Below are 26,640 nucleotides of genomic sequence, written 5' to 3'. Positions count from 1 at the left end.
TCTGGGTGGCTTAAATAACAGAAATTTTCTCATAGTTCTTTCTTGTAGTTATAAGTTTTAAAATCCAGGTGTTGGCAGGCTTGGTTTCTTCTAAGGCTTCTTCTTGGCTTGTTAAGTAGCCATCTTTTCCAATATCTTCAGGTGGTCTTCATTTTGTGTGCCTGTTTTTAAATCTCCTTTTCTTTGAGGCTGTCGATTAGAACTCACCTATATTATCATATTTCACCTTAGTAAATTACCTCTTTTAGAGCCCTATTTCCAAAAACAGTCTCATTCTGAAGTACTGAGGATTAGAACTTAAGAATTTCAAAGGGGTAAAATTCAGCCCAGAGCACATTTCAATTTTTTAAAACACCTCTGACTCTGCGTGGCACACAGTGGTTCCTTGATATATAGCAGCTATTATATTAAGCAAAAAGCAAAATAAAAGATTTAATAACATTTTATAATAACAAGAGGGATTGTTTTTCCAAGGGTGGGGAAATTTTTGTTTTGTTTGTAGTGCTATGGATCAAACCTAGGGCCTGGCACATTCTAAGCAAGTTCTCTACCACCTGGCTATATCCCAACTCAAGATTAGTTCTATGATTTAGATACACTGGTTATTTGACTAAAGAACTTCATCTGACTCCTCAAAAGAGCTGATTAACTCTTCAGGTATGGTAACATTCAGAATAAAAGAAAAATTAACAATGTTTTGTATCTATTAAATTTTAGGGGGTTCTAGGATACATCTATAATTCTTGTAGTTCTAGGTCTGAGATACAGGTGTTGAAGAACCAATCATTCCTTTTTCAAATTTTATATGGCTTGCAATGTTCAACAAGAGCTTAAAGGCTTTTTGGCAAAGACTAACATATATCCTATTTTTCTTTTATGAGAGTAATGTACAAAGAGTACCTTTAATTATACTCCTGCAAACAGGACATTTTCCTACAGAAGGAGCACATTCCTGGAATACTACCAGATAACCACAGAAAAATCCTTACTTAGCTACTCAGGAGGCTAAGGCAGGAGGACTGCAAAATCTGACAGGAAACACAGTGAGATACTGTTTCAAAATAAAAAGTAAAAAAGGATGGGAATGTAGCTCAGAGGTAGAGGACCCAAATTCAATCCCCAGTACCTCAAAAATAAATAAATAAATAAAACTTAAGGCGTAAAAAATTCACTTTACATTCCTTCTATATAATCAGACTCTCTTTTACTGGATATGAGGTCTTGAACCTAGATGTATGCATCTGCATTTACAGACATGTATCAGAACATTAAGAGGGAAACAAATGCAAGAGAAGAAACTGGAGAATGGAGAAATTTTCACCCACCCTTCTCAGCATACTCTCCATTTGAAGAAATCTAAAAGACTAGTGGAGAAAGGAAAATGGAGTTTTTAAACACTAAACCTCCTATCTACCTCACCTCCAAAGTCTGCCAGAGTTAGATGTAAGAAAGGTCAAATAGGCTTGTGCCAAAAAGGAGGTACCTACAGTTGTCCACTTCCTATCTGCTCACCCTATCAACACCTATGCAACAAAGCTATTTTTTATTTAAAAAAAATAAATGTAGATTTATCTAATTTTACTAAGAGTTTTTGATAATGATTCAGTTTTAATCCAACATTTTATCTACATTATACAAAGCAACTATACTGTCTTTTAAGGGAATTCCCATGAATCATATTTAAAAAACAATTATTTGTTTCATGAATTCAATTTTTTACTTCATAGCAAATGAGTAAACACAGATGAAAATTACTTTTTATAATAGGGTAAAAGAAATAAATTTTGATGATACAATAATTATAAAGCATTTTATTGTTTCTCACAGGTTAGGGGAAATATTGTTTATCAGTAACAGAAAAATCCTTACTTAACAAAACAAGTAAAAGCACCAAAGACTCTGTCAACAACTGTGATGAATTCCAGTGTTACTAATTTAGTTTTTCAACTATAGTGTAATGTAGTACTCAAAGCTTTCATAAATACCAAATCCAGTAACTCCTGAAATGACCCATAACAACACTGACACTACTCCTTTAATTCTTCCTGTGTTCACACTTACATACTGATTTAGTTCATGAAAAACAAGTCTTCTCTTAAAACTAAACGGATTAAGATTAAATATACAATACTATCTCTTTTTGAAATAAGATTATTCATACCTAAATAGAACATAAATGTTACTAAATAAAGAACCAAACATTCCTTGTTTTAATTTTAGATGGCTTGCAATGTTCAACAACACCTTAAAGGCTTTTTGGTAAAGACTAAAATATAGCCTATTCTTTTATGAGAGAAATGTACGAACAGTACCCTTGATTATACCCCTGCAAATAGGACATTTTCTTAGAGATGGGGCACACTCCTGGCATACTACCAGATGACCACAAGGAATGAACACAATAGAAACTTCTTTGTCCATACACACTTTGCAGGTTCTTTCTTCTTGTAATCTCCTCAACTGTTCTTCTAGTGACAGACCTAATTAAAAAAAAAGAACTTTAGTGAAATTCAGTTTTCACTTTACATCTGATACAAAAAAAAGGTTAATATTTCACATTGGTTTTAAGTCTTAAATCTATTTTACCTGAAACATCTTCTGTTGGAATATACTTCATATTCTTTTCCACTGAGGAAAGAAAAGCATACAAAAATCATCATTCTATGAAGGTAAATACAAAACTGTTGAATTTTTTTCACATACTATCCAATGAACGATACAAATATCAATACAGAAAGCTATATATTATCAAGAACTATTACATTTAGGTATATTACTTGGACAATAAAAGACACCCCCTTTTTTTTTTTTTTTTTTTTTTTTTTTTTTTTAAAGAGAGAGTGAGAGAGGGGGACAGAGAGAGAGAGAGAGAGAGAGAGAGAGAGAGAGAGAGAGTTTTAACATTTATTTATTTATTTTTCTTAGTTCTCGGCGGACACAACATCTTTGTTGGTATGTGGTGCTGCTGAGGATCGAACCCGGGCCGCACGCATGCTAGGCGAGCGCGCTACCGCTTGAGCCACATCCCCAGCCCCAAAAGACACCCCCTTTGGTGCAGAAGTTAAATTTTTTAATTGGATTTATTCTGCTTGTCAGAAACATTAACATAATGCTAAGGATTTCTTAAAATGATTTTCCCAACAAACTCACCAAATAAGTTCTCATATAATGTAGAGTCAATTTCCTTTAGACAGTTTTTGAAGATGTTGGCTGCAGCATTTCCTTTAACTAAAATGGTATCAATCAGTTCTCTTGCTTGTAAAGGTATCTGTGTTTTTTGTTTAATAATATCATGTTCCTGTTTATTAATTACGTTGGCCTTTAAAAGACTATCCAAGATAGGAAGGACACATGTCAACTGTTGAAAAAGAGCCATTCTATTCTTCCGTATTAATGACAAATCATCTTTATTTTAAAAAAGAAAGAAAAAAATCCATTAAACTCCTCCACTACAATCATATAGTCATTAACAACTAACCCTACTGAACAGGGCTTGAAAAAGAACAAAATGACTTATTTGCATTCTAAAGTCTGTCATTTGGAAAACTTCCAGAAGATTATAAAACAGTAGAGAAAATAAGGGTCTCTATTTCTATAATTTTAAAGTTGAGATACTAACACATATTAGAACCCTGTTTTCTTTATTCTGTTGACAGTAAGCAGCAAATATAAAGGTAGTAAATGTTTCTCACCTCTGAATTTGACTCACCATGGAATCAATAATACTTCTATTTACATTATATCACTTTACTTTTTTTAAGCATCTGCATATCAATTGTTTCATCTAATACATATACCCTAACAATCAAACAAGGCAAGTATTACTGCCTTCCATTTTTAGATAGAGAAAAAGACTCAGAAAAGAATGAGTGGCTTGTCCAGAATAAGCTGCAAAACCAGGTGTCTTAGACCAGTGGTTCTTTTAAACATCTTATACTCAGAAAGCAGAACTATAATTTTGCAGAGCTTCAGCTACAAAGTCAAGATAAGACTTAGGTTCCCATGCAAGCTTAGCCACTTACTGGCCAAGTTCTCTAACATCCCCATCCATAAACCTCAATCAATTTCCTCATCTGTAAAATACAAATAACGGTCTATTGGAGTTTGTTTTGAGGATTAATGTACAAAAAGAATTTAGTACAATATCTGGCACATAGTTGGCTGTTTTTTTTTTTTAAATAAACTGTCTACATTTATAGCAATTTTAAAATAAATTACGTATGAATCAAGCTTGATTTTATTAAAAAGCAAATGTTTCTCCTTTAATCTCAAATCACATAAAATTTCATAAGTAATTTACTATTATGGAATATAAGTTGCTATGGTATTATTCATAATTCTTCCTTTCGCAGCCCCAATCACTATAAAGCTGCTTACTTTCAGACTTAAAACATTTTTTTAAAGTACACTGCTATAAGGTATAAATCTCATTAGAAATAAATTATAAAAAGTCCAGTTTCCTTCCCCATTTACAACTTTCTAGAAACAAACAGCTCTATTCATTTTAAAACTATGAAATTTCCTTTTCTGACCACAACCTGTGCCTCACTGCTAACAAATTTGTTCTTTATGTTTTCAAAATCCCCACATCATTCCCAATTCTACTAGCACAAGAGCTGTCTCTTGGTTTTGTTTATTTCCCATTCCAATCTACAGATCAGTTAGGTTATTCCAATGATGCTCTCTGATTAGCATACTTAGCTCTTTACCCTGTTCCTTATTTGACCTTTCACATACTAACCTTCCCATATCCATAATTCAAGACTATTCTGAAACATACACAAAGTTGGAGACACAAAATTAAGGTAAGTACACTGACAACAGTAATTCTACATGAGCTTAACTGCTTTATAATCCTTAAATCTTTTCACTTTCCTCAGATCCTTTATTTTACCAGCCACTAGTACTTTCCAAATCAATATACTTAAAAAAGGTGGGCTAGATGTGCACTTCAGTGGTAGTGTTGTATATTTGGCATGCATGAAGCTGTGGATTCAATTGCTAGCACCAAAACAACAATAAAAAATTAACAGAAAAGAAATTTTATGTGCCAGGCACTGTGCTCAAGTATTTTACTAGAAATATCTCATTTAATTCCTACAGTACCCCTGTGGGATAGGTACTATTACTGTCCATATTTTACAGATCAGAAAGCTGACTTATAGCTGAACAAACTGCTAACCTAGTAACTGAAAAAAGCCAGAATTTAAACACAAATCTATTTCAATCCACGGGTCTTAAACATTTTGCTCCATGGCCACACAATAAGGGTGTCTTAAATTATTCCTAACTACTTTACAAGCTTAAAAAGAACAGTCTCTTACAACCCAATACTGCAATTTAAACTACATTATGCAAAATTTATCTTTCTTAGCTCTTTAATCCTGTCGTTTGCATATGATTCTTCCCAGCTAATCTACATGCTCCTTGAGAACAATCATCAAGATTAGCACAGTATTAGCACTGCTGTTTATATGCAACAAATACTGGTTTAAGGAATATATGATTACTTGTTCTGAGAGGCTGAGACTTAAAACAATCTAGATGAATACCAAAATCAGTTCCATACCATCCTCCGGTTGGGCAGAGGGTTCTCATCAAACCCTAGGATTTCATTCTAAGTTCCCTTGTTTAGGAGATCCTTTCATATGTAAAGGGTTGGTGAGAAAAATATATTAAAAATATTATTTGAAGGAACTTTTTTTAAAAGTAGAAGTAATATCTGCAGCCAATTTTAAAATCTTGCCTTTAAAAATGATTAAAATTTGTTATGTATGAAGAAGAAATATAATATTGCTCAAGAAAAGAACTTTTGTTAAAAATTCTGATTAGTATAACTTAGAGAATCTTAACAGGAAATAATCATACAGAAAAATGCCATACTCAGTGGTTCTCAAGTAGAAGCAAGAGAGAGGTAGTAGAGAAGATATAGTTTAGAAACGCCTAAGAATTGTTACCAGCAGTAAGTGGGTACGAGAAAAGGATGCTGTCCTGCAACATGAGTTAGTAACTTCACTGAAAAATAATGTAGATAATTAACATTCCAAAATACCTGATGCCATTTCTTCAGCTTGTCTTTCCTTCTCCTCTTCTCTTCTTTCATCTTCAGCATCAAGAAGTGCTGATACAATATCATTAACTGTTTTATAATTCTCTCCAGTGGTTAGGATTTTACTTTGAACTGTCTGTTTTACCAGACTTCTACTAAAGCCCATTTCTAAAGCAGATTTAACCACAGGTGTATTCATCATGACTGCATCTTCTGAAGAACTTTCTCCAGGTCCCAAATGAACAACTATTAGAAAAGACATTTGCTAATATTAAATTCCACATAAGGTATTAAATTCCATAAACTATGGGGGAAAAAATGACTATGACATAACCTTTATTCTCACATCCTGGTCAGGAAGATGAATTATATGCATCAATTTACCTATAACTCTATTAAAAATCTGAACTCGATAATGGCTAATTAATATGGTATGCCTTTTAAAAATACCACTTCCCAGACTACAACCTAGACCTATTTAATGAAGGACTCTCTAGGAAAAAAGGCTGAAGAATTTGAATTTTTCTTTTTTGTTTTCTTCCATTATGGAGGATTGAATCCAGGGGTGCTCTACCACTTTATCACACCCCCAGCTCTTTTTGAGAGAGGGTCTGGTTAAGTTGCCCAGGTTGGCCTCAAATTTGCAACCCTCCTGCTTCAGCCTTCTGAGTCACTGGGATTACAGGCCTCTGCCACCATACCTGAGAAAGGAATTTTACGGTTTAAAAATTCACCCAAATGATTCTTATATTCATTTTTGGAAAACAATATGCTATAAAAACAAAAGTGAAAAATTATCTCCAGGCACTTGCCAAGTATGCATGAGGCCCTGCGTTCAACCCTTAGCATCCCGACCACCCCCCCCCCCCCGCAAAAAAAAGAGTATGCACAGGAAGAATAAAAAGAAACTATCTAGCTTGTGGATAGCTGGAACCAAATAATATAAAATGAAAAAGTATAATAAAATAGAAGACTGGTTCACCCAAAAATGTATGTAAAGTAGTAATAAAAAATGTGGTTAAAACAGTAAGCAAGTAATATGGTTTTATATAAAAACAGATTCTCTGAAGGAAAAAATAAATAAGTGATTAAAAAAAAGAAAGTAGGAGGGGCTGGGGATGTGGCTCAAGCGGTAGCGCGCTTGCCTGGCATGCGTGTGGCCCGGGTTCGATCCTCAGCACCACATACCAACAAAGATGTTGTGTCTGCCGAAAACTAAAAAATAAATATTAAAAATTCTCTCTCTCTCTCTCCTCTCTCACTCTCTCTTTAAAAAAAAAAAAAGAGAAGAAAGTAGGAGGCAGGAGGTCATTTAGAGAGGGTAGTTGGGGAAGCATTTTCTGGTAACGGGGTAAATGCTAGTTCATATGGCATTTTGTGAAATTACAGCCATATTTCTTCGAGAAACTGTACTGCCATCTGCTGGAAAATTGTTCCAATAAACATAAAACATACATTGTCAAAAAAGCATTCTGAACAACTTTGTTCAAATCCATGTGGAATCCCTATCTGAAGAAAAAACTTCAAAACAAAGACTTGATCCCCAGCACCATAAAAACAAAACAAAAGACCTGAATGATAGGAAAGAGAGAGCTACTGGAATACCTGAAAAGAAGTCTCTCAACAGAATCAAGTGTAAAGCCTTAAAACAAGGGAAAAGCTTGGTAGAAGATCAGAGAGGACAATGCCCAGATGATATAGAGGCCCGTAAGAAATTTATCTTTTGTTTTTTTCTAAGTTTGTTAGAATATTCCAGGGGGGCTTTAAGCTGAGGATTGATAAAATTGTTTTGTTTTCAAAAAGTGACTCTGGTTGCTTTGTGGAAAATAAGGAAAAATGAATAACAGGAAAAACTATTAAAATATTATGACAGATGATGATATTATGGATTAGACTGATAGTGGCAGAGATGGTTACAAAGCAATCATATTTGGAATATGTTGTGAAGACAGAAATAAGGACTCCTAATAGATTAAATACACAAACTAAGAACTTTTAACCTTAGCAAATACCATTAAGTACAATTAACTGAGATGGGGAAGACCAGAAAAGGAGCAAATCTGAGGAATAAAGGATGAGGAGAAATGTTTGCTTTGCAATATTAACTCTGATACAACTTATAAGAAGGGAAGTATTTTTGCAATTTAAACAGATGGTTGAACATTATAGGCTGGGGCTAAGAAAAAGAAAGAAATTTGGGCTAAACAGGAAGGGTACGCCGTCATTTAGAAATGAGAAAAAGCAAGCAGCAAAGAAAACTGTTCATGATCAATGAAGAAAATAGGAGAAAACCAAGAGTCTTAATATCAAGGAAGCTAAGAAAGAGGGTATGTTAAGGAGGGCAAAGCACAGGCACAGGGCGGGTACAGGCTGAGGTTCTGCTATGTGGGCAGAGTATGTGGAATGTTACGAGGGGCAGCGGGATGCAAAAACAAAAACAGGAAGGAAAAAAAATAGGATAAAGCATTCAACTACATCAAAAGCTAACTAACAGATCATATTATAGACTTGCTAACAGCAGTTCTCTGTGATTATGACAAAGGCAAATCACTACCAAAGCAACATCATAACAGAATCCAGAGAATGAGGCCAGCACAGGGGTGCAGTGTAACCCCATGTGACATGAGAAGCCGAGGCAAGAGGATTGCAAGTTTAAGGCCAGCCTCAGCAATTTAGCGAGGCCCTGTCTCAAAATGAAAAATAAAAAGGGCTGGGGATGCAGCTTAGTGGTGAAAGTACCCTGGGTTCAATCCCCCCAGTACTGGTAGGAAGGGGGAAGAACAATTCATGTTTTATAGAAGAACAGAAAGAAAAATATAGATATATAATGTAGATTGGTGGTTCTGTTTGTGAGATAGCCATTTTGAAGACTGGCAAAGTGATTTTTATTAGGGAACTGCAGCAAGATTGCAGGGCAGTCCACTTGACAGCTGTGTTTACAAATTTTAAATAACAACAATGAGTACCATGACTTATCTGATCTCTCCCAGCTCCATTATAGGAGACAGTTACCATGTACCAAGATACTCCTTCTGTTCAAATATTACCTAATCCTTTATCCAGTCCTTCTAAGTCAGTTTCTAGTACTCACATACCTTGGTCACTTTTCTCTGTTTCAGTTACAAATCTGCAAATTCCTTCTGAAATGTTGTGTGAAGAACAGAGTGCACCCCTTTGCAGATGTAATTAGTACATAAAACGGTATATATTTTAATAATTTTGGACACATAATGTATGTACATATATACATTTAAATACTAACAGATATGGCTAAAATTAAGTTCTAATTCAAAGATATCCTTGCACTGAAAAATTATATATCTGATTTAATACCTAACATCTAACTTGATTCTTACTTCAAATGTAAACTGGGCCATTTCTCAATCATGGTAGTCACAACAATCTTTTCCTCTTCGGAGGACATATCTGTACCTCTCATTTGACCTTGCTTTGAGCTGTTTTTTATTGTTGTTGTTTGCATGTGTCTTGTCTCCCAGTTGGAATTATCAGTACTTTAAATACTGGAAAACTTTCTATAATCCTTTAATATGTCATGAATCTTAGTATGCACATAATATTTGTTAATTTCCCAGCATTTTTTCCTATGGCTTCAGAAACATCCCCTTGTTCTTTTCTTTTTTTTTTTTTTAAACATATTTTCATTCCTAACATTCTTATAAACATTCTCATTCTATATATGAAATACTTTCACACATACTTGGTTCAGCATTTTCTTCTCCAGTAGTATCTGAAGTTGACAACAGCTATGAAACAGGAGAAAAGTTAAAAGGTAAAATCAGTAATCTCAAAAACAATCTGAACAGTAGCACTACAATAAGTTTACTTTAAATAAATGTATATGGTCTTTTGAAAATCAGGTAATTCACATACTTCACTTTGCTTTGTTTTACCATAATTATGTATCCTTCCTTAAACTTCACTCAATTCCAAATTAGAATTCAAGTATTTTTTCCACCTCAGGAATAAGAAGATATAGTAATGTTTTCTCATTCTACTGGACAGTAAGGTTTGAACTGGATTACTATCAAAAGATCTCAACTTCTAACAAGTTATTTTTCTGTTTGTTTCCCGGAAAAAAATAAAGCCACTAAAATCCTTCTTCAACCCCATTGCAAATTTATTCAGTGGTAGGATGACAATTTTTCAAAAAAATAAAAACAATATTTTTTAAAGAGCCCTGAACAAACACACTGGTAACAAAATTAAATATCAGGTGTTATTAATACAGACACAAACTATGTAACTAGAATTAATAAGCAAACAGAAGTAAATATCACTTCTAATAATATTTCTGTAATTATCACATAGCAGAATTCAATGTTATTAATTTTAGAAATATATCTACCTGTTCAAGAAGATGAGGATATCTAGCTTGAATCTCATCAACAAACTCTTGCCCTTTCATTCGTATTAAGAACTCACACCTAAAACATAAGAAAAATATGTTTAAATATTGTATTATACCAATAGCATAATCTGATTATTCTAGAAAAGTAGCTTTCAAACCTACTTGATAACAACTCATAGCAAAAACATTTAGAGAAACAATATTATCATAAAGCATACACATTCTTAATATGTGATATATTCGATATTTTCTAACATTCAATTAACACACCAACAGAGATATCAACCTAGAAAGGAGCACAAGCTGAAAAACTGTTAAACACAATTTACTTATCAAGCTTAACAGTATTACAGAAATTGTAAATCAGTATTCCTAAAATTTTATCTTTCATATTATATTAACTGCTAAACTTTCGATAACATTTACTCTTCAATTATATTTGAAGCACAATCTACCATATTCCCTCTGGAAAACATAAAATCAAATATTTTCATCTACATACACTGTGTTTCTCAAACACTTGTCTTTAAATTACTACAGCTTCTCAAAGTTGTTCCAGGAAGCAATTCATTTAACATCTACTACCATTCTATTTCTTTTTTAAACAAATGGTGTTAAATAACTGGATATCCATATGCCAAAAAACCCTACTTTGACTGGCGCTCATATCATATGCAAAAATAAACTAAAAATAGATCAAGTTTCTAAATGAAAGACCTAAAACAATAAAACTTCTAGTAGAAAACAGAAAAACCCCAGCATGAAAAAAAGAAAAAAAATTAATAAAAGATCAAAAACATAATCCATAAGAAACAAATTGAAAAAATGACACCAATAAAATTAAAAGCATCTGCTCTTCAAAAGCCACTGTTAAGTAAATGAAAAGGTTTTATTATTTTATTATTTTAATCTGCCCAAGAGAGTAGAATTGGTGCCACAAGAGATGCTACTGGCCATGATACTTCCCATGAGAAAAAGAAATCCAGTCTCCAGCAACTTTGCCACCAAAGACCCAAACAACCCTTGCTGCTTCCTTGGATACAGGATCCTTGCACTCCTCACTCATAATGACTTCAGCTAACAGAGTCATATAGAGACTATGCCACTAGGCATCCTACAGAGTCAATGCTATCACACTCACCCTAGATAAAAATATTTCCTCAACAAAATCAGTACAGAAAGTCTACAAGAGTTAATTGTGCCAATAAACGCACAGGACATGGGGCTGGGTTGTGGTTCAGGGGTAGAGCACTTGCCTAGCATGTGTGAGGCACTGGGTTCAATCCTCAGCACCACATAAAAATAAATAAATAAAAAGGTATTGTGGCCAATCCAACTAAGAAAAAACCATTAAAACAAAACAAGCAAAGAAACAAACAAACAAAACACACAGGACACATGCAAGGCTACTCTCCACCAAAAAAAGTTGTAGTTAAAAAAAAAAAAGAGGCTGGGTGCAGTGGCGCACGCCTGTTATACCAATGGCTCAGGAGGCTGAGGAAGGGGGATCACAAGTAGTTCAAAGCAAAATGGGCAAAAAGATTAGAGAAGAGCTGAAAACTTCCCAAATCTAGGGAGACAGATGGATGTCCAGGCACAGGGAGTTCAAAGGTCCCCATACACGTTCTACCCAAAGAGGACTGTGGCATGTTAAAATAAACTGTCAAAAATCAAAAATGAAGTGAGAACTGTTTTTTTGGTAGAGGTGAGATCTTACTATGTTGCCCAGGCTGGCCTTGAACTCCTGGACTCAAGCAATTCTCCTGCCTCAGCCTCCAACACCTAGAACTATAGGGGAATATCACCATGTCAAGCTAAAAGAGAGGATTTTAAAAGCAGCAAGGGAACAGATACGCATTTCATACAAGGGAACCCCAAAAGGCTACCAGCAGATTTCTCAGCAGAAACTCTGAAGGTCAAGAAAGAGTTCAAGGATATATTTAAAGTGTTTGGAAATAAAAACCTACAAATCAAGACTTTACCTGGCAAATGTCTGTTTCAAAAACATGAAAGAGACATACAGTTTACCAGACAAAAAAGCTGAGGGAATTCATACCACTAAATCTGCCTTACAAGGAATACTAGAGGGTTAAGGATGTAGTTCAATTACAGGTAATTTACTTAGCATGCATGAGGCTGTGGGTTTAATGCCCAGCACCATAAAAAATAGAGAGGGAGGGAAAAAAAGGCAAAACAAAACAAAACCAATGGTTTAAGAAATGTCCACGAGTTCAAGCAGAAAGAAAAGGATACTAATTAGTAACGTGTAAGCACATGAAAGTGTAAAATTTACTGGTAAAGATAAATATGCAGGGCTGGGTTGTAGCTCAGCGGTAGAGTGCTTGTCTCACATGGGTGAGGCACTGAGTTCAAGCCTCAGCACCACGTAAAAATAAATCAATAAAATAAAGATATTGTGTCCAACTACAACTAAAAATATATATATTAAAAAAAGATAAATAATGCAATAAAATTCAGAATACTCAAAATGTGTAATGACTATATATAAATCACTTTAATATATAATGGTCAAAAAGAAAAAAGGGGCTGGGAGTATGGCTGTGATAGAGTGCTTGCCCAGCAAGCAAGCATAAAGCCCAAAGTTATTTATATATAAACATATATGTATATATAAATAACTATAGCCACAATAGCTTGTTAATGGATATATAATAAAGAAAGATGTAATACATATCAAAACCATAAAACATAAGGGGGAAGGGGTAGAGCAAAAGGGGAGAATTTTTGTATGCAATTGAAATTAAACTGTTGGTTTATAATAGACTGTTATGTTTATAACATGTTCTACATAAGTCTCACAGCAATCACAAGGCAAAAACCTACAGTTGGTAACAAAAGATGCAGTTAGAAAACAAAGCACATGGTGGAATATCATCAAATCACAAAGAAAGACACCAACAGAGAAATAAAAGAAATACCAGTCAGAGAACAATTAGCAAAATGGCAATAGTAAGTCCTTACATACTGATAATTAGTTTAAATGTAAATGGATTAAAATCTTCAATCGAAACACACAGAGTAGCTGAGTGGATAAAAATCTACAAGAGACTCAATTTACCTATAAGAACACACAATTTGGAAGTAAAGGTAGAAAAAAAATTCTGTGCAAATAAAAATCAAAAGAAAGCAGGGATAGTTATATTTAAACAAACTGTAACACGAGACAAAGGTCTTAATAGAAATAGCAATATAACAATAGTAGGAGATTTTAATACCATACTCGCAAAAATGGATAGATGCTCCAGAGAGAAAAATCAGTAAGCTAATGTTGGACTTGAACTACACATCAGACCAAACAGAACCAAATAGACATACAGAGGGCTTCATCCAACAGCAAAAGAATCTACATTCCTCTCAACCAAAGAAAATTCTCCAGGACAGATCATAAGTTAGATTACAAAACAAGTCACAACAAATTCAAGACGATTAAAATCATTTCAAGTATCTTTACAGATCATACTAGTATGAAATAATCAATAAGAGGACAAAAGCCAGTACTCTTTGTACCTCAACAACTAATGGATCAAAGAAGAAACGGAAAAAAATTTTAAATCTTGATAAAAACAAAAATTCTAATATAATATACCAAAATTCATAGGATTCACTAAAAAACTAGTTCTAAAATAAATACCCATATTAAAAAAAAAAACACTTAACCATATATCTCAAAGAACTAGAAAAAGAATCAGATCAAAATTAACAGATGAAAGGAAATAAAAAAGATCAGAATAAAAATAAACAGACTATTTTAAAATTAATAGAAAACAAAAGATGGGTGTTTTAAGAAGATAAAAAAAATCAACAAAGCTTTAGCTAAACTAAGAAAAAAAGAGAGACGACCCAAACAAAATCAGAAAGAGGAGACATCACAATTGCTATCACAGAAACATAAAAACTCATAAGAAACTGCTATAAACTGCTATACAACAAAAAACTGGATAATCAAGAAATGGGCAAATTTCTAGAAACTATAACCTACCATGATTAAAATCATGAAGTAGAAATGTGAATGCATCTACAACTAGTAAAGAAATTAAGTCAATAATCAAAACTCTGTTCATGAGAACACTGAAGTTCTACTCAGCAAATTTATGGGTTGATGGAAATGTTCTATATGTTCTAACTGCAGTACTAATTATATGGCTCAGTGCATTAAAACTCAAAGTGAACTATGTGTAAATTATAACTCAACAAACCTTTTTAAAAAATAAACAAAAATTTCCTTCCCCTTTAAAACAGAATACTCTGAAAAGTATTAGCAACACACTAGAAGTTAGTAGAGAACATATAAACACACTAAAGATTCAAGTTCATCACTTAGACGACACAGCTAATTGTCTTATATGCCTGACCTTCATATAACTTTAACTTATTTTTACTGTTGAACTGATTACTGTATATTTCTAATGGTTAAAGACATGAAGTATAATTAACCCTGCTGCCCTATATTTCTCCCTTCTCCAATAAACTCCATGAAGGTAGAAATTTGTCTGATAAATCTCTGGCATCTAAAATAGTTCTAAACAGTACCTAAAATTTGACAAATGAGTAAGTGAACTGTGCTAAACTACAGTGATAATAATTATCCATTATGGTTTTTCATTTACTGAGAGTAAAGATTATTCACAACTAAAACCTGTTGTTTTCAGGAAAGTACTTATCAAAAAGCACTCTCAAGTCTTCTCCCTTGCTAGCCATTTAAAACTAAACACAAATTACAAATTTAAGAATTTTGTTTTGCTTTACAAAGAACAAAATGTAGCAATTCAAACACTGGAATTTGAAAGCAATTTTTGATATTATAATATCAGTAAATTTCAAATTAAAGTGTTTTGTCTTACATTATAATTTTAACTATCATTTTTCAGAGTCAAAAATAAAAATCTACATCATATATAATGAATAGTGATGACACAAAGTACAATTTTTAACAATGTACTGATGCATAATCAAATATTTCTTTCTTTTTTTGGTACCATGGCAGACTAAACAGGGCCTTGAGCATGCTAGGCAAGAGTTCCACCACTGGGCTATATGTACAGCCCTCAACTTCTTTTTCATCAGGTATCATACAAAAATGACAAAAAGGATAATTTGCTGAAATGTTGCAAGATATTCTTCATTAGTGTGAAACGCATTCACAGGTGAAAACATTATCTATATCACATGATTCCACTTACAGGTGGTACCTAGAATAGTCAAATTTATAAAGACAGAAAGAAGTTGCCAGCAGGTAACTGGCAGGAGTAGGAGATAATGATGTGTCAGTATATAAGGGGTACTGTTGTGATTTGGATGAAAGGTTCCCCCAAAATTCATGTTAGGCATGTTCAAAGGCAAAAAACTGGGATTGAGAGTTCTGACCTCATAAGTGGATTAATCCATTTGTTTAATAATCTGAATAGACTCCTGGGTAGTAACTATGGACAGTAAGCATAGCTAAAGGAAGTATGTCACTGTAGCTCGCTCGTGCTCTATCAAATGAGTCACAAAAATAAGTTAAATGATATCCAGAGTGCATGGCTTACAAAAGAAGAAAAGTACACAGAAAGATTAAACATTTTAATTTGGTCCTTTGAAAGACTAATCACCCATGATGAGGCTTTGTTATATATAAAAGTAAACTTAATCAAGCCCTGGGTTTTATGTAGGAATGCATATTCAAAACACATTGACAGAAACTTGGGCTAAAGCTCAGTGGTAGAGTGTAAACCTAGCATGTTCAAAGACCCTGTATCCCAGCAATGAAAAGGAAGGAAAATATATATATATATTACCTTGGAAACCATTTGGCATGTTCTACCCATGGATCATCTCCAGATTCCCAACATCTCAAGCCACCATCACAACAAAAGCATTTGACATCATCATTGCGATCTAAATGGAAAAAAAGGACCAAAAATCGACTATACACATGTTCTAATACATAAGTCAAAACAAATTAGGGGAAAAAAATTAGAAAAGCATATAGCTATTTTTTTCTTACCCACGTAATAAAATCCAGCACTCGCAAGCTGCTCAGGCTGAACTGGAACACTAGCTGGCCAGTACATAAATGTTCTCATTCGAGCTGTGTGTGTCTGCATGCTCAGATTTGAAATACTAAACCTCAGTGTTTCTAGAGAATTTTCCAAAAACGGACAGTTGGGAAAATGTCTCCTGTGTTCTGACATAGCATCATCCTTTGGTTCCCAGTTACTTAGCTTCCCACCACAGGCAAAGCAGGCTACCCTATCTCCAGGTCCTACATAGTAAAAGCCAGCTCTCGCCAATTCCAATGGTGACAAAAAGGTTAAGGGCCACATATTATAAGTAAGAAATCTGGCTTCTTCAGTACTCATTGCATAACTATAGGGGTTAGTCCTCAGAGGAGAGAAGTCTTCAACAGCTCTAGAATTAAGAGGATTTGGTGAAAGGCAGGAAACAGAATCGCTGAATGAGCCACTCCGTTCCAAACTAGGAGATAATGAATGTGCAAAATGGTTTCTCATTGGAGAGGTATTCTTAGAGGTGGCTTGCAGACTAGATGAAACCAGATTCTGAATAAAGCTGCAGCTAGGATATAGCTGTTTATGCTTTTCAATAGGACTGTCTCCTTGTTTCCAATTATCCAGCATCAGGCCACAACAGAAACATCTGACTTTGTCATTCACACCAGTGTAATAAAAACCAGCACGAGCAAGACTCCTTTCTGAAACAGGAACACCGATGGGGAAAGTTGAATATGTAGACATTCTGTAGAGCTCACATGAAAAATCATACTTCATTGTTTGTTTGTTGTTATTTGTCCAATTTGACAAGATTGTGCTGTCTTCCATTATACTCCTTATTTTTTGATGCAAGGGATCTTGGATAACTCTTTGGAGGTAGTTTTGTGCATGAGTAGAAAGAAGTACTTTTTGATGACTAAAACTTTCACATACAATTTCTTGTCACTTTTTGCCACAAAAAGAAATCAAAGACTTCTATTTAGTTGAACCACCATACCTTCTTTACTAGATTTATATTTCTCCTAAATTACCAAGATACTTATGAGTACTTTGGGATTCTATTAACACTTTTAAGTAACCTACACGCTATTTGCTCACAATTTGGTATAATAACTGACTTAAAGGCCTAAAAAGAGTTTACACACTTATAAAGATATTAAAACTATTTTTCAAAGAAGTTTATATTCTCAAAATTCTAAGTAACTATAGAATACCTAAATTATGTTTTTTAATTTGCTTTTGGTTACAAGCTATAAAGTCTAGATATAAGGACAATTACTGATTATGCCACAAAAGTAAAGTTAAATTTAGGCTTTTTTCCCTTTACAAGCACTTTACTGTGAAATCCAAAATAATCCCATCTTATTCTAGCAAATAAGTAATTAAAATTTTCAAAGGGTCACATTATTTAAAAGCTAATTGCACACAACTTATCACAGAATTGACTTAAGTGGGTTATATTAGCTTCAGCCAACAACTTTTGGGGACGTCAACACCCAAAGCCTTATTGTGTCCTACACCTGTTATAAGAGATGTCAAATGAATATTGTTTAAAGCTCACTGTTAACTTGTCTACCTTTGCTAAACATTATCTATTTTGTTTCTATTTCCTGCAGTATCACGTTGTCTTTCTTCTTAACTCTGCATATCTCTTTATTATACCTGGTCAACTGACGGTATTTTCTCCAAAAAATCAGCCATAAAATTTCCACAACACACACTTTCTATATTGCATTAAAAATTTTAAATAAGCTGATTTTCATTTAAGGACCATTCAGATATGGTATCAGTCATGATAAATGAGGAATCAATTTACCAAGACAACTCTTTTGTTATCACAAATGCCTAACACTATATTACCAATAAAATTAATGTTTACACAGAATGTACCAGAATTTACTAGCTTTCTTTATGAAAACTATATATTAAAAATGTGATTCATACACAAAATTACACTCCATAAAATTCAAACTTTATCCCTTTATAAAGCTTTGCACTTTCCATAATGAGATTCATTTCTGCAGGGGAAAAAATGAATAGGGGGGAACTCTTCAGGGCTGTACATCTGAAAAGAACAACAAAAAAGGTATTTTAGAAAACTATAATTGCATGGCACATAGAACTTAGACACTCTTCAATTTATTCAGTAAAGTCTAAGAATGATCTACACTTTATATAATACATCTGAATTCCAGCAATTTGTCACCAAAACTTTCCAATTAGAAAAGCTCTTGTATAGATACATGCAATTTACCCCACACCATGAACTAGATATCTTTTTAAATGTACAATTTTAAAGACAGAAGCACATTTTCCTCACAGAAAAACATTTTGTCCTTGGTCTCCCTCCCTTTTCATAAAGATAATATCTCTGGCACTTTGTTGGAGACAAAACGGAACAGTGTTGAAAAATAAGAGATACCACTACACCTGTTTAGTGACAGCACAGAAAAAAGTCAGATATTATTTTTCAATGCCCAGTCACAGCCTAGTCCACTCAGGGTAAAAGGCATCAGGAGAGGCTCATTAACCTAATGAATCCTGAAACACTAACACTGCCTCGCAATTCCAAAGGAACAACCACAGAAAGCAATTCAAAAACAAAAAATACAATCATCTGTAAAACATTGGCCTTGGCCATATGACCACTTATAAAACTGTCTTAATTCCACCAGGTCGTGTGTGTGTGTATGAAAATTTCCCTTTTTGAGGTACTGGGGATGGAACCCAGACCTCCTTCATGCTAGGCAAGCGCTCCACCCCTGAGCTACATTCTTGATCCTTTCTTATATTCTAAGTTATAGATTTTTATTTACACAGAGCCGTATTGATTTTGCTCTCTTTATGCAAAATGTAGCTGGGTGGGGCATAGAGTGGAAGGGAAAACAAAAGAAACTATGGGATTTACCCATTAATTTCCCCCGAGTTATTTCTCAGAACCCAGAATATGATTACTTAGGTGACAGAGCACAGTTACAACTATCTGAAATGTGATATCTCGCCGCCATACAACTGTCTTCAAAATATTAAATACTGAGGGCCAAGTTTAAAATCTTGCAAAAATTCTTACAGAAAACACTTTGGTCAAAGTCCAAGGGCTGAGTCAGCTTGAAAACAAGTCATTTAAAAATATATCCCTTTCGACTGCAAGTCTTGCAACTGAGGTTTCCGGGAAAAAAAAGCTACAGCGAGATTAGAAAGAGTGCCCTAAGCGACCCTTGACGTTTGGGGGAGCGGCCCCAGGCCCAGTTTTCCACCCGGTCGCACCTTCGGGGCAGTGGGTCCCCGCCGGCCCCGAAAGGGGTGCACTCACCACAGTACCAGCGCTGAAAGCACTAAAGCAGGGCGGCTGCTGGGAGACCTCCTCACACCAGGAAAGCAACTGCGTCTAAGCGAAACAGAGCCAGGTAACGACCAGCTCCGCGGCGTTCTGCCGTTTCCAAACCCCAAAACCCAAACCCCAAACCCCAGCTGGGCCAACGCTGACGCACGGTGACGTCAGTACGTCCTGCCGTGGGACGTGAATCACGTGCCGCGCAAGTACGTGACGTCTACGGCACGGGAGCTGGGTGAAGCGCGCGTTCTGTTTCCGGAAGAGGAACAACCCGGAAGGATGTTTGCGGGCGGGGTGCTGTGTGTTTACCCTGCTGGACTTAACGGCTGGTTGGCGCGGGAAGGCGGCAGTCCGCAACGACTTAGTGTTTCGGTCTTGAACCTGGCGATACATCTTTAACGTTCCTCCTTCTCTGTCCTAACAGTATTGTGAGGGAAACGTGCGCGCCGGGAGCGTTGCGTTTGAATCTTGAGAAACTCTGAGGGAATATTTATTATTGCCCCGGAAGTTTCACGACCTTCCCGCGGGCTGCCTGGTTTAGGATCCAGCCCCGGGCAAAACTGCCACGGTGTGAAGCCTCCTTTGGTCTAAGGTGACGGATGAATCCGTCTTAGTGAATTTTTTCCCTTTTTTTTTTTTCAATAAAGTAAATTATTCGAACCGTTTTTCTGAGCTCAGTGCATCTACGTAGCATCAGCTTGCCGCATCCGCCTGTGTAAGTTGAAAATGACAGCAGCAGCAGATTAATTTAGACTTGGTGCATTTTATCATTGATCACATTTTGTTTACTTTTAAAGTTTTGGTTTTCCGTATTGTGTGAAAAGTGTCTTTATTTTCAAAACTAATCTCTAGCAACATGAAATAGGCCTCACACTCAACATTTTTCGAATATTTGGATAAAATGGTGTATATACACTCGTGGAACCACAGAAGAAGCCATTATCAAAACCCCTTTTAAATAGTTAAGTGACAGAAAATAGTAGGTGGAAAAAAAAAAAACCTAACCTTGGCTTAACCTTTTGTCTTACCCTTTTCTAGCAGTGTGCCAACCCAATGGCATGCAATGTTTGTTGTAGGGGACGTCTTTTTCTCTTTTTCAATATTTTAATTTCTGCGAGGCAGTCTATGTCAATAAAATGAGATGCTTTCTTTTCTTTTGCGAAGCCCAGGGGGCAAACATTTCAAAAGCCACTTGATTAGGCAGCCAGGGGAATTCCAGGACCCTGAACCATTTCCCATTTCTGGTCTGTGTCATTTCTACCCCAGTCAGTCGAAGAATAGGACATCTTCTGTTCCGATGTTAATAGGAAAAGGAAAGTATTTCTGACAGTCTGTGATTCAGAGAAAAGAAATACCATGATTCCCTATGACCAAAAACTTAAAAAAATGTACATGAGTCTTGATAGTGATTCAATATTTAGTTCAGGTCGCTGTTTGTCTTGGAAAGTTACAGTGCATTTGTAACATATGTGGGAAAATATAGATAGCAAGAATTGTTCATTCTGAATTTGAGACTAATTCTCTTTTTTCAGTTCTTGTCAGACCAAAAAAGTAAAATAATGAATATACTATAATAGGGGAGATGTTGCATTTCAAAAACTCAAAAGCCTTAGATATCCCCTCAAAAAAATATGTAATATCATTCAGGTATAATAAATATCACTGTTATTTGTGCTATAACTTTTATATGTATTACTTATATGCTGTTACATATATATTACTTTTATATGTCCATGGAGTCTAGTTTTTCATTTATTTAGTTACATATTTATTCAATAAATTTGTTTCCCATATTGCCAATATAGCATAGCTGGTAATTTTTTTTAAATAGGCTATATATGTTTTCTGAGGTTGCTATCCTAACATATTTCATATTTATATAGAAAAACTATTTAGAGAATTCAAGACAATTTTGAAGAAAAATAGGATTGAAAAGACATTCTACAAGGTAAGTTATAGGGCTGGGATTGTGGCTCAGTGGTAGAGTGTTTGCCTAGCATATTGAGGTACTGGGTTAAATTTCCAGCACTACATAGAAATAAATGAATAAAATAAAGGTATTGCATCCATCTACAACTAAAAAAAAATTGAAAATAAAAAGATGTTATATAATAAAGCCATAGTAATTAAGACACATTTTTAAATGTACAAGGAAGCAGGTAAAGAACAAAAAAAAAAAGAGAGACTCATATATATGTACATAGTAGTCTGGTTTTTTAGAGTAAAGAATGACACTGTATTACATATTAGTGAAAAAAGATGACTAGTAGGCTATTCTAGTGGAAAATAAAATTAGATCATTATCTTATACTACTTTAAAAACATTCCTGCTAGACAAAAACTTTTACAAATGAGTAGCTATCATTATGAATCCAATGTAATCCATTACACTTATTTTTACTATTGGTACCCAAATTGTTTTATGTTAGGTCAGTAGGGGCTGATTCAGGTTGGCTCCTGAGTCTTTGACACAACTCTAGTAGTCTTTTTATTGTTTTCCAGGCTCATTTTGTACATTTCTTACCTCATTCCCCTCATAAGCCATTTACCTATAGCACTTTGTTTCCTTTGGCAGCAAACCTTAAAGACCATAACCTGTGTCATACTGTTAAGGAGTTCTGTGGTTTCTATACATGTCTTTAGACAGAGATAGGTTATATTGGTTTGTTTTTTTTTTTAACAAAATGTATCATTAATTCATACTGATACTTCCAATTCAAATTTAGGAATTCAAGGTTTTAATTAGCCCCCTCTGGGGACTGATCCCAGGACCTTAGACATGATAAGCACACCCTCTAACACTGATTGACACCCCCAGTCCCTAAACCTTTTCATACATCCGTAACTCTCTTTCTTTACTCTAAAAAATCCTTATTTTCCCTTCTCTTCTCTTCCTGCCTGGAAGTAATAACTTAAAACACTTTTTATGATTCATGTATTTACTTTATAAATACAACATGTATATTTGCATATCCTTTTTTCTTAAATAAATAGCATACTTCTCTACCTTTCTCAAATTCTGGAAATCATTCAGTACTAGTAGATGTAAATATTTCTACTTTGTGCTTAGTATTTCATTGGTTTGAAGCACCATAATATGTTTAACTTGAACAATTTGATTCAAAATACAGTCGAAGGCCTCTTTCTGTCTTGGTCACAGCAGCAGGGAAAGAAGACATAGCCATATTGTGCATCTGCCATGGACTGTCCTGTAGAACACAGCTGCAGTCGGTAATCAAGAGGAATAAGCAGGGCTGGGGATGTGGCTCAAGCGGTAGCGTGCTCGCCTGGCATGCGTGCGGCCCGGGTTCGATCCTCAGCACCACATACCAACAAAGATGTTGTGTCCGCCGAGAACTAGAAAATAAATATTAAAAATTCTCTCTCTCTCCTCTCTCACTCTCTCTTAAAAAAAAAAAAAAAAAAAAAGAGGAATAAGCAGACACACAGCACTAAGCCCAATAACTTGAAGGGTCACCACTCCTTCCACCCCTGACTCATCACAAGTCTTATGAGGGTGGAGTGGCGGCCGGCAGCAAAGGTGTTGTAGTGGTCATGAAGCAAACCTTTGGCCAGGCAACTTCCTCCCTCCTGTGTTTTAGAAATACTTAGGTGCCCATAGAGATCAAACATGTGTGAGCTACCAAACCTGGCTGGCAAGCACATCTGGGCAGGCAGTTCACCTGTTTTTATACCTTATGCAGAGCTTTCCCTGCCCTGATAGGAGGAAATGGAGATATAATCTTCATGATTAGCTAATTTTAGAATTGAGGCAGGCTAAGGGAAGGACTGTAGTTAAAACAGCTACAATTGGATCTCATATCCCAATTAAAGCTAACTATAGTATTCTGAAAATGGACCACCAAACTTTCTACTCCTCACAAGTGGACCACCATAAATGAGAATTCACACTGGCTGCCCTCAGTGTCAGGCTCCTGGTCTGAAAGAACAAGTTCTGCACCAATCTGTACATAAGCACAATCTTTGTAGCTAGAAACCCCAGAGGAGGGCATTCACCCCACTGAGAGTCCCTTGAGCTCTCAACCTCTCCTTCCCACCAAAAAGCAATCTTAAGACTACTTGGGTAATGTCAAAGACTCAGGAGCCAACTTGAAGAAGTTTTCCCTGGTCTGAGACAAAACTGGTACCATAGTATATTCAACGGCTTTCTTACTGATGGACATCTGGATGGTTTCCATTCTTGCTATTACTAATCGTGTTGTAATGAAGGATCATGGACATGTATCTTATTTTAGGATATATTTCCAAAAGTTGGATTACTAATTCAAATGTCAGTTCATATGTAATTTTGCTGGATATAGCTAAATGCTTATCTGTGGGAATGTTGACATTTTTCAATCAGACTGGCAATGTAATGGGAATGCATGTTTTCCCCATAACTTCATTAGGGAAGGACGTTGTCAACTTTTGAATTGTTTCCAACTGTTAGATAAGAAATAGTGTCCACTGTAGTTTTATTTTGTTCTTAAAATATTTTTTAGTTGTAGATAGGCACAGTAGCTTTATTTTTTTAAAATATGGTGCTGAGGATGGCACATGTGAGGCAAACGCTGTACCACTGAACCATAACCCCAGTCCCTCACTGTAGTTTTAATTTTATTGCTCTATCATGAATGAGATCAAAACTCTTCCTATGCATCTATTGTATATTTATTTATTTTATTCATACCTGGGATTGAACCCAGGAGCACTTAACCACTGAGCCACATCCCTAACCCTTTACCACTGATCTATATCTCCTTATCCCCAGTCCTTTTTATTTTTTTTCTAATTATGAGAGAGGGTCTGTAAGTTGCTGAGGCTTGCCCCAAACTTGTAGTCCTCCTGCCTCACCCTTCCAGTCCCCTCAATTACAGGCCTCGCCATTGCACCCAGCTATGTGTCTGTCTTTTCTTGTGCTCTTTCCTGAGTTGAAATGCCATGTTTCATCATTGAGAAAAATGTTCTAAATTCCACTTCTTACACAAATTCTTTTAACTACACTGATCTTTCCCTTCTAAAGATTCCTTTTGATATGTAAAGAAGTACAGAATTTGGGGGCTCGGGATGTGGCTCAAGTGATAGCATGCTCGCCTGGCATGCGTGAGGCACTGGGTTCGATCCTCAGCACCACATTTAAAAAAATAAATAAAATGAAGATATTGTGTCCATCTAAAACTAAAAAATAAAAATATTTAAAAAAAGAAGTACAGAATTTGACATATGATTCTCTATCAATGAATAGACCTTAGTACTTACCAACAGTTGCATTTAAGGAAAAAGAAATCCACCCCCCTAGCCAGGTGTAGTGACCCACGTCTGTAATCAGCATCTCTGGAGACTGAGGCAGAAGCATCACAAGTTGAAGGCCAGCCCAGCAACTTCGAAAAATCCTCAGCAACTTAGGGAGACCCAGTCTCAAAAAAATAGAAAGGCTGAGATGTGTCTTAGTGGAAAGCACCCCTGGGTTCAATTCACAGTACAAAAAGAAAAAAGAAATCCCCATCACATCTCAGCTGCATTCAGGAAGTTGTTCATTCATTCATTTATTCAATAAGGGATTTTTTGTCAGATTCTGTGCTAAGTACTGGATATACAGTGGCGAACAAAATACATGGGTCTTGTCCTTATAGAAATGTAGACAATAGAACATGGCTCTAAACAATAAATGTATAAATACAAGTTGAGATACGTGTTTTAAAAAAGGAACAAGAGTCTATTAGAGACATAACCAAAAGGATATAATTTAGAAAAAGGGGAAGTGAGAGAAAGCCTCTAAGAAGTTGCTTCTAGGCTGAGGCTGGAAAATGAGTAGGAATTTGCCAAGGAAAGGGTAAATGAAATGAAGAGTACTTGTTGTTGCTCAGAAAATTATATGCAAAATTAAGGATTTAGAAGCAAAGTTTTCCTCTGACCTCCTGATCTTGTTTCCCTCATTCTCCCTTAAAGTGAATCATAGAAACCAGAATTCCTCTTCCCCAAGGTGGGTCATAGAAACAAGTACCCCTTTTCCCCAAATCCAGCCATAAAAACTAGAATGATTACTCCAAACTTCCCCTTGCCTTTCTGTGTTAAATGTAGTCATAAAGAAATTAGGACCCTCATTCCACAGCGGCCCTGCCCATACCCAACTAAGGGGCCAATAGGATTCTGAATAGACTGGCCTTGCTGGGTTTCCCATTTGCTCAGACCCTTTTGTCCAATCATATTCCTACACAGCTGTCCCTGCTTCACAGAACCTAAGCATGAAAACAGACTGTTCACCCTAGGTCTTTGCCGTCTTCAACCTGAGGGCCTCTATGTCGTGTAAAATTATGATAAAATAAATTTGTCTTGGTTTTCTTATTGACCTATTGTTTTAGGGAATGTTGGTAATGACCCTTTTGGATGAACAGGAAAATGATGACTCCCTTTTCTATCCCTAAACAAAGACCCTGAAACAAAAAGCACTTTGCCATGTTGAAGAAAGGTGACTGGAAAATAGTAAGCAGTGGAGAAAGTGGAGGAAATGAGGCTGAAGATTCTGCAGGGTCATGATAATCTGGTGGGGAGCAGTTTTGTAAAAAAAATGCCAATTATTTGTATGGTATAAACTCTGGAAATTAGACTTCACCAAAATCTCCTTGATTAGAGGTGTAGGGGTAGAAAGAAATGCAAATCCACTGATATTCTGTTTCAAGAGTATTAGTGTTGCTGCTGAAATAATAAATTTCTTAAACATCACACCTGTCTGCTTTGCCTGCAATGTACTTAGTACATATTTACACTGTCCACTCTGATGTTCACAAAACCAAAGGATAGCACCTTCATGGAAAGGAGATGGTTACATGTCCTGTAACCACAAAAGAACTTAATAGGCAATTGCATCAAGCAATAT

General features: G+C 35.4%; 1 protein-coding gene and 1 long non-coding RNA gene across 5 annotated transcripts; one reads left to right on the top strand and one right to left on the bottom strand.

The window, feature by feature from the left end:
* Positions 1–1,796: 1,796 nt before the first annotated feature.
* Positions 1,797–19,901, bottom strand: LOC101958300 (baculoviral IAP repeat-containing protein 2). 3 transcript variants are annotated; one of them, XM_013360237.4, is made up of 9 exons: positions 19,743–19,901; positions 16,426–18,494; positions 16,217–16,316; positions 10,416–10,494; positions 9,768–9,813; positions 6,053–6,295; positions 3,151–3,405; positions 2,587–2,628; positions 1,797–2,480 (listed from the first exon to the last, which is right to left on the bottom strand). In XM_013360237.4, exons 2-9 carry the CDS (start codon positions 17,255–17,257, stop codon positions 2,287–2,289), a joined length of 1,791 nt encoding a protein of 596 aa, XP_013215691.1. In that variant the 5' UTR covers positions 17,258–18,494; positions 19,743–19,901; the 3' UTR covers positions 1,797–2,286. The 3 variants fall into 3 exon arrangements, with proteins under 3 accessions (XP_013215691.1, XP_013215692.1, XP_013215693.1); XM_013360238.4 differs by having other exon boundaries at positions 3,151–3,228; XM_013360239.4 differs by lacking the exon at positions 3,151–3,405.
* Positions 19,902–19,911: 10 nt separating this feature from the next.
* LOC120889686 (uncharacterized) lies at positions 19,912–23,144 on the top strand. Of its 2 annotated transcripts, XR_005733718.2 has the most exons (3): positions 19,912–20,478; positions 21,647–21,711; positions 22,927–23,144. It is a non-coding gene; the product is annotated as an uncharacterized LOC120889686 (long non-coding RNA). The 2 variants fall into 2 exon arrangements; XR_013437860.1 differs by having other exon boundaries at positions 21,647–23,144.
* The last annotated feature ends 3,496 nt before the right edge of the window (positions 23,145–26,640 follow it).

This window comes from Ictidomys tridecemlineatus, chromosome 4 (assembly GCF_052094955.1).
Source record: "Ictidomys tridecemlineatus isolate mIctTri1 chromosome 4, mIctTri1.hap1, whole genome shotgun sequence".
Lineage (NCBI taxonomy): Eukaryota > Metazoa > Chordata > Mammalia > Rodentia > Sciuridae > Ictidomys > Ictidomys tridecemlineatus.
This window is presented reverse-complemented; position numbering and strand designations above follow the sequence as displayed.

What these genes read in the sequence shown, in the direction of transcription:
- LOC101958300 (XM_013360237.4), bottom strand. Translation starts at nt 17,257, where the DNA reads ATGGAAGACAGCACAATCTTGTCAAATTGGACAAATAACAACAAACAA. An exon ending in CATGCCAAATGGTTTCCAAG is followed by an intron (nt 10,495 to 16,216) that starts GTAATATATATA and finishes CTTATGTTTTAG; the next exon opens with GTGTGAGTTCTTAATACGAA. An exon ending in AGCTGAAGAAATGGCATCAG is followed by an intron (nt 3,406 to 6,052) that starts GTATTTTGGAAT and finishes TTTAAAATAAAG; the next exon opens with ATGATTTGTCATTAATACGG.